Source organism: Festucalex cinctus, chromosome 15 (genome assembly GCF_051991245.1).
Source record: "Festucalex cinctus isolate MCC-2025b chromosome 15, RoL_Fcin_1.0, whole genome shotgun sequence".
NCBI lineage: Eukaryota > Metazoa > Chordata > Actinopteri > Syngnathiformes > Syngnathidae > Festucalex > Festucalex cinctus.
In genome coordinates this window covers 20,676,173-20,684,238 of record NC_135425.1, presented here as the reverse complement: position 1 = coordinate 20,684,238, position 8,066 = coordinate 20,676,173, and the positions used below count along the sequence as shown (strand labels likewise).

Below are 8,066 nucleotides of genomic sequence, written 5' to 3'. Positions count from 1 at the left end.
ATCGGGTATCCGTAGCAGAAAGATGGCGGGAAACATGTCAGCCTAAGTAAGAAAAAAAAAAAATCACGCTCATGTGATAGAACTTTTTTTTTTTTTTGCATATTATAGAAATTAAACCATCCATCCATTTTCTTGACCGCTTACTCCTCACAAGGGTCGCGGGGGGTGCTGGAGCCAATCCCAGCTGGCTTCGAGCAGTAGGCGGGGTACAACCTGAACTGGTCACCAGCCAATCGCAGTATTGAAATTAATAGTAGGTTTTAAATGACAGACCATGGAAAATAAAAATCTACACATTGTCCCTTATTTTCCCCCCAATATGTAATAATCATATGACGCCCTAAGTTATTTGTTAATATATTTATATGATAAAGCCTTTATTGTGAGGGTCAAAATGCATCGCAAATTTAACTCCAGAAATTTATCAGGATTGTTTTGCTTAAATAAATGTTTTATTTAAAAAAAAAAACAGATTTAGATATTCATGTAATTTCATTATGTATTTACAGTAATTAGATTATTGTTAATATTATTTTATTAAATTGCATCATGTTTGATAAAAATATTTAAAATTATATTGATTGCTTTTTGTCAAATCTCAAATGTTTTTTCATGTAATTTTTTTAAATTGACATTTAAAAAAAAAAGTGTCATTATTATGATCATTCATTATATTTATCATACAGTATATGCGCATAAAAGAGGACAATTACTTTTACTCCAGTGGTTGATCAAGTGTGGCATGACAATGTTTTTTTTTTTTTTTTTGGTTTTTTTTACTAAATTAGCTCACTGCATGCTGTTTATATTTACAACAGAATGTCAAAAGTTGAAACAAACTTTTCTTGACATTATATGGAGGTGCATCATTCATAGCTGTAAAAAGTTGTACGTCAAGACCGTGATAGAGACAGACGATTAGACTTTCTAAGAAATCCCGTTTCGTAAGAGTGGCATCCACAAAACGGTTCCTTACCCTGTAAAGGCGAGTCAACAGCAAAACATTGCTAATTAAAAATGAATCTGTTGCACGCCTATTAATGTTTAGGAAATGAAACACCTTGAGCGACAGTCATCTTTTGTTTTGCTAATCGCATTGGATCCGCAATGACGTCGAGACAACCTGGATCAATTTTGTTAACTTCCCGTGCAACTGGATACTTTACACCTAATGTGGAAAAGCAGGTGTGGATGAATCACAGCTGTCAAAGTAGTTCTTCAACCCTCAGCCCACTTTAAAAACCCACTCCTGTAAAAAAGATGAAGGCACTTTTATAATGGCCTCGCGCTTGTTTGTTCTTGCAGGTTTAAGCGCACTCCTCAAGACAACACAGTCGTTCACTGTGTCTGAAAAATGTGCAATGGATACCAATAATTTCCTATGGGAAATAAATCAGGACAAGCCAAAGGAATACGCTGTGCTCAGTAAGTGGTGCTTCTTCTTTTTTGTTTGTTTTCATTACTCTTGTGGCGTTTTTTTTCTCGTTTTTTTTTTCTTACCTATAAGATCATACCCATAATGTACTGTCATTACATTACCATGTTTATGAAATTGTGTGCTTGATTGATAATTAATCAAACTATGGGAAACAAACCAGGACACGTCTGGGTAAAGAATGAACTCTTTTCAGCTTGAAATCATTTTACCCTTTTACCCAAAATGTGCTGTCATTAAATAGATATGTTTAAGAAATTGTGCGCTTGGTCAATAACCAATGAAACTACTTGCAGCTTATTGCTTTGACACAATACAGACCACAATACATATTGACCAAAGGGGCATTTTGGGCCACAACTCGAGCTTGGAAAACACAAATTTACGTACGTGTTCATTTAAATTGTGTTTTTGGGGCCATTTCATTACATTCACACAACAAAAGAATTAAATTTGTCGTTACTCATTTACACAGAACTGATCAAATAATTACATACCGCTACATAAAAATGTAGATATATTGAGTGTAAAAGACTTACTTTCTTTTTTTTTTTCCTCGAGTCGTCCATTTCCATGTCTGTCGTGCTTACACGCCAGCTTGTCTCTTCATATTCCTACTCACAACACAGTACATGAACATTTTTTTTTTATCTCATTCCGTCTGAATTACATTTAATTTACAAGCAAATAACTTATATAACTGACTAAAGCTGTATGAAACTTACCTGATAAGTAATATTTCACGCTGCTTCGACATTTAAAATACTTCCCGTCAGCTTGGCGCTAAATATACTATTTTGTGAAAGAAAACATAAACATATTTAATTGATGTAATAAAAGGGTATGTTACAGATATAAAATAATAATAATAATGATAATATTAATATAAAAACATGTTTTTGTTTTGGGGAAAACATTTTGAGATTGACGTCAACTTGTAAGAAGAAGAAGAAAAAAACAACAACTTGTAGGTCAGAAGTAAAGTCTGTAGTTACACCTAGAGGCCAACAGGGGGCAACAACACCGTTTTTTTTTTTGTTTTTTTTTAAATTAGAGGATAAGAATGGATGGGCAATGGCACGGGCATCACCTCCCAGACAAGTTGAACTAATAAATCTGTTGAAAATGTGAAAGGTTAAGTAATGTAATTAATCATATCTAATTTCCAGTGTATGATGCATTTGGGAAACTGGGTAGCAATGTTGAAGGTGGTAATGCCAACCGGCCCGGTCTGCTGCAACAGTGCCAGTCTGCCCGCAGTCCTGCCTTCTCTGGACAGTACTGCCAAGTGTTCCTCAAACAGGTTAGTAGAAAGGATGCAAATTACAGTGACTAAAACGATCTTGATTGAATGATTTTACCTTATTTTACTCACAGGGAACTATCCAATATTTTGTGGGTATCTGTGTCCCAGACTCTTGTGATGAAGAGGAGGTGGAATATCTGGTTCTGTATGGTCAGTTCATTGAAAGCCACGGTGTTCTCTAATCAAAACCATAACTCATTTATTCACGTTTTAACAGATACATTTAAGATGGGGCACATATCCCTCATACCTCCATTACCTCCTATTCTGGTTAATGAGTCCACTCAGGAGATGTTTATGACTCACTGCTTGTCAGGCACCGTTGCTCCTGACGCATCGGATGTCACATGCCTGTAAGAGGACCTCATCATGTATTCGACGTGGCCCTTCACCTTAACCGAACCCCTTTTCTATTGCAGGTTTGTGTGTTGCACAATGCTGGCGATTCCCCTTGCCGCCACCCTGTTCTCAGCGATAGTGAGGTGGCAGCAGAACCGAGCGGTGACGCCAACTACGGAGGCTGCCTGTTTAAACGCTGGCCTCAACCAGTACGGCACCCTAAAGACCAATGGTTCTATGGGTGGCGAAGTAAATGGTAGTACAACGGAGGGCAATAGTAAGTACAAGGTCCTGTACTGCCCCTAAAGTCTTCGGGCCTAGGTCCTGCTATCTCACCAGGTCGTCTCCTACAGACAGCACCAGTCATGGATCTTCATGTTTTCCCAAAAGCTGCATGTCCCAGTGCCTCCAGGCCTTCTCCCTTCAGACAACCAGCCGGGGTATCTTCAGCACCTCCTCGGGTTTCCCCGAAGGTGGTTACTCCTCCTTGAATGGCATCCGCATCCTCAGCCTGTTATGGATCATGTGCGGGCATTCTGCACAGTTCCCCGTGATAAACAACCTAGGTAAGCTAAATCTTACCTTATGAGACATGTAGGTCCATTTAAATGAAGATATCATTCACAGATAACTACAAAGACTGGAAGAGAACAGTAGAAAGAAGCCCTCTGTACGTGTTGTCTCTCAGTGGACCAGTTTTTATGGCTGTAGACACCTTCCTCCTGCTAGGGTGAGACTACAGCATTCCAGGCTAGCAAGAGTTCATTAGCAATAAACACAAAAAGACATTGTTTAGAGTTCTTGAGAATTTTTTTTTATGTTTCAGAGGTCTACTTAGCGCCAGATCTCTACTGGGCTCCATCCAAAGAGCTGAAGACAGGCTGAGTCCTGGTCTTGTGTTGGTCTACCTCTTCAGGAGGTTCAAAAGGTTAGCTCTCGATGCTAGTCATCATGGAAACCGAACATGAGAACTGTCTTCTTCCGTTCCAGGATCCAGCCGCTGCATATCTTTGTCATGTGTTTCACCGTTGGCCTTATCTCTGTGGTGCACTGGGGTCCTTACTGGTTTCCATTCATCGACAACTTGATGGATTGTAAAACGTACTGGTGGGGGAACTTGCTGCTGATTAGCAATCTGCTCCCGGTCCATGAGATAGTAAGGTCAAGCAGTAGCTGCTAAGGATTATTGTTTTGATCTTGAACTAGTTGTAAGAACTTGACCTCTCCGCAGTGTGTTCCTTGGACGTGGTACCTCTCTTTGGACTTCCAGTGTTACGCCACCACTCCCATACTGGTCTATTTCTACAGATTGTATGTCCAAATTTTTTAACGCATAATTCAAAAGATCAAAACGGCACTTAACCTATCTACTGCATCCTCCGCCAGGAATCGAGGTGTCTTTGCCGCCGTGACAGGAGGCCTTCTGTTGCTGACCATATTGGCTGGTTCACTCGTTACGGGACTCCTGCAGCTGCCCGTCTTCCAACCGTCTACACTGTAAGACCGAGTCAAGATAACCTGGTTCAGAGTCAAACACGTGGAAACGATCCAAATTTCTTCTTCTTCTTCTCCTTCTTCTTGCTGCTTCTTCTTCTTCTTCTTCTTGCTGCTGCTTCTTCTTCTTCTTCTTCTTCTTCTTCTTCTCCTTCTTGCTGCTGCTGCTTCTTCTTCTTCTCCTTCTTCTTGCTGCTGCTGCTTCTTCTTCTTCTTCTTGCTGCTGCTGCTTCTTCTTCTTCTCCTTCTTGCTGCTGCTGCTTCTTCTTCTTCTTCTTGCTGCTGCTGCTTCTTCTTCTTCTTCTCCTTCTTGCTGCTGCTGCTTCTTCTTCTTCTTCTTGCTGCTGCTGCTTCTTCTTCTTCTTCTCCTTCTTGCTGCTGCTGCTTCTTCTTCTTCTTCTCCTTCTTGCTGCTGCTGCTTCTTCTTCTTCTTCTCCTTCTTGCTGCTTCTTCTTCTTCTTCTTCTTGCTGCTGCTTCTTCTTCTTCTTCTTCTTCTCCTTCTTGCTGCTGCTGCTTCTTCTTCTTCTCCTTCTTCTTGCTGCTGCTGCTTCTTCTTCTTCTTCTTCTTGCTGCTGCTGCTTCTTCTTCTTCTTCTCCTTCTTGCTGCTGCTGCTTCTTCTTCTTCTTCTTCTTCTTCTGCCATTTATTTTCCAGGACATCTGAGAATTACGTCCTGTATTATTATGTGAAGCCCCACACCAGGTATGGACCATTTTTAATAGGAATCTTAACCGGAATATACCTGACGACTAAAAAAGGCCAACTGTTAAAACACAAGGTAGAATTCGTCTTCTACAATCCAAAAATCAAATTGGTGTCACACTCACGTTCTGGTTTCATGTTGTTGCTGTAGTGGCAGGCAGTGCTCGGTTGGTTGTGTTGCCTGTCAGTCTTGGCGGCACTGATAGGATTGGCCTACGCCCTCCGGGGGATCCCAGCGCACCCTTCCGTACCACATGCGCTCTACCAGGGACTGCACAGACCCATGTGGGCTCTGGCTATCGCCTGGATCATCCTGGCCTGCGAGGAAGGCTACGGAGGTAAAAGATGAGCAGCTGTTTCGATCATGTTGCTCAAGTGACTGCGTTATCACCGTTTCTGTCCTACCGCAGGTTTTATCAATAGCCTCTTGTCATTCTCTCTGTGGGTTCCTCTGGCGAACGTTAGCTTCGCCTGCTACCTGATCCATCCCGTCTTCATCCTGGTCTACATCGGACTACAAGAGACGCCCATCCACTACACTGACGTCAACTTTGTAAGATCTTGCCGTCTTGGTACGGTCTGCCGTAAGAGTGACTTGAACGCTCGTATGGTCTTCTTTAGATGTACCTGTTCCTCGGCCATCTGGTGCTCACGCTGGGGGCGAGCGTGGTCTTAACAGTCCTGGTCGAGAAGCCCTACGTCCTCCTCAAATGGAATCGTAAAGTGCAACACTGATTAAAGCCATTAATCAACTACCTACGGGGTTATGTCGTCATGTAAGCGTTGAACATTTCTTTCATAATGCAAATAAAAAGACCAGTTATTTTGTGCAAGGTTGCTTTGGTTGGTTTGTTAGGCGGATTACGCAAAAATATTAACTGTTACTTATGCACACTTTCATTTTGTTGTTACAGACTGCTTGCATTGAAAGTTTTCACATGATGTAGTTTCTTTTTTTTCCAATATTCCACATTACAGTTCAGTATCAGTCTTAATTTAATTCAAGGAAATTTTCTTTTACGATTATAACTTCATTCTGCTAAATTACATTTCTGTTATAGTAAAAATTATGGCTTTGTTTCTCACAACATTTTCTCTCTTGGAATGTTGGACTTTTTGACATTAAAATTGGATTCTACTTTAATTAATAGATTACATTAAGACTTCATCTAGTAAAATTATGTACTCTGTCGTATGCATTAAGAGAGCGTCTTTGTTGTAAAAATATTGATAGTGTATTTATAGTAAATGTACTCAAATGATTATATTAAGGCTTTACCTAAAAAAATATATATTTTGTCATGAAAATTTTGATTTGTCACATTGTTGGAATATTAGTTTTTTTCTTGTAAAATATTGACTATTTTATTGTAGAATATTTGTAATATGAAGATTGCATCTCAATAAAATAACTTCTAGCTCATGGAATTTTAAAGCTCTTCATGTTTTATTACAACTGAAAAATTAAATCGTTAGATTGCACTTTGATCTAGAAAAATTATTACTTTTATTTTATTCTCAATAATAGCAAATTTCCGTGTACAATTATGAATGTGTAAAATTATTGTATATAAAATTAAAATATTTTTTCTGTATAAAGGACTTTAATCTTGCTAAAAAAAAAAAAAAAAAAAGAAAGAAAGAAAGAAAGAAATATTCCAACTCTTAAAATCATGATTCTCTTAAGGTTTTTTTTTTCCATCTTAAAAATTCCAAATTTGTTGTCAAAATGTAAAAAAAATTTTCTTTTAAAATTACTAACTCATTTTCTCCGTATTATTATTTTTTTGCTAAATATTATCTTTTCCTCTTGTTGCATTATGACTTACTTGCAAATGAAAAAAAAAAAAATTCCGATATTACAAATGTGTTCTCTAAATATGATTTTTCTTCCCATATATATATACGACTTCATTCTCAGAAAATAAAATAAAATAGAAAATCTCATACAAATTTTTGCTTTATCCTTGTAATATAAGGGCTTCTAAAATTCATTCAACATTACTGTACTTTCATATTCCATTCAGTTGACTCTCCCACGCAGCGTCATAACAACAAAACAAGGCAGTGACGCACACGTTGGACATGTGCAGCATCATCAGCCCCGGGCCTGCATGGGCAAGGAGGGCAGACAGCAGGCTGTGCAACAACACAAGGTAAAAATACATCCCGCTGTAAGAGGACACTTGTCTCACTCTGTCTCATTGAGTGCATGAGTCCAATCCAACACGCCACAACAACATAGCGCGCAAGGTGTAACATCATGTCCGTACGAGCACCATTGCCAAGCTTTTAGCTTCTATTTTTGGTCAACATTTCCATTCATACAGTTGCCAGACACCAATGACTCATAATAACTTATGTTTATACAAATACTTCAAATGTGCCAAATTTACCAGAAGAAAACATTTAAAAAATATTTTCTTGACAACTAATTTTAACAGAGTTGAATTTTGTTTGCGCAAACTATTAATGGGTTTTCACAAGCTATGCTACGGAACCGTATTGCATTCACTTGAAAAGTAGTTGAGTATTTTTTTTCTGTTTTTTTTTTTTTATATTTTTTTTCTGTTTTACTGAATGAAAAAAATACTCAGAAAAACAGGAGAAAGAAAATTATTCCGAAAAAACGGGGGAAAACATTCTTTTAAAAAAAAAAACAGAAAAAAAAATATTCCAAAAAACAGTGTACCAACTTCTGTTTTTCGAAGTATTTATTATTTTATTTTATTTTTTTACCTCTGAACTCCAAGTGACTTGTTGCAGACCACTGACCTGTATATATGACT

The 8,066-nt window shown here is 38.3% G+C and overlaps 1 protein-coding gene across 1 annotated transcript; it reads left to right on the top strand.

The window, feature by feature from the left end:
* The first annotated feature begins 1,270 nt into the window (after nt 1-1,270).
* oacyl (O-acyltransferase like) lies at nt 1,271-7,427 on the top strand. Its single transcript, XM_077497231.1, has 16 exons — nt 1,271-1,425; nt 2,605-2,738; nt 2,813-2,891; nt 2,959-3,094; nt 3,161-3,357; nt 3,434-3,646; nt 3,708-3,810; nt 3,907-4,008; nt 4,071-4,236; nt 4,312-4,391; nt 4,467-4,577; nt 5,230-5,353; nt 5,429-5,615; nt 5,688-5,830; nt 5,899-6,053; nt 7,305-7,427. The coding sequence occupies exons 1-15, from the start codon at nt 1,278-1,280 to the stop codon at nt 6,010-6,012; spliced, it is 2,037 nt and encodes a 678-aa protein (XP_077353357.1). The 5' UTR covers nt 1,271-1,277; the 3' UTR covers nt 6,013-6,053; nt 7,305-7,427.
* The last annotated feature ends 639 nt before the right edge of the window (nt 7,428-8,066 follow it).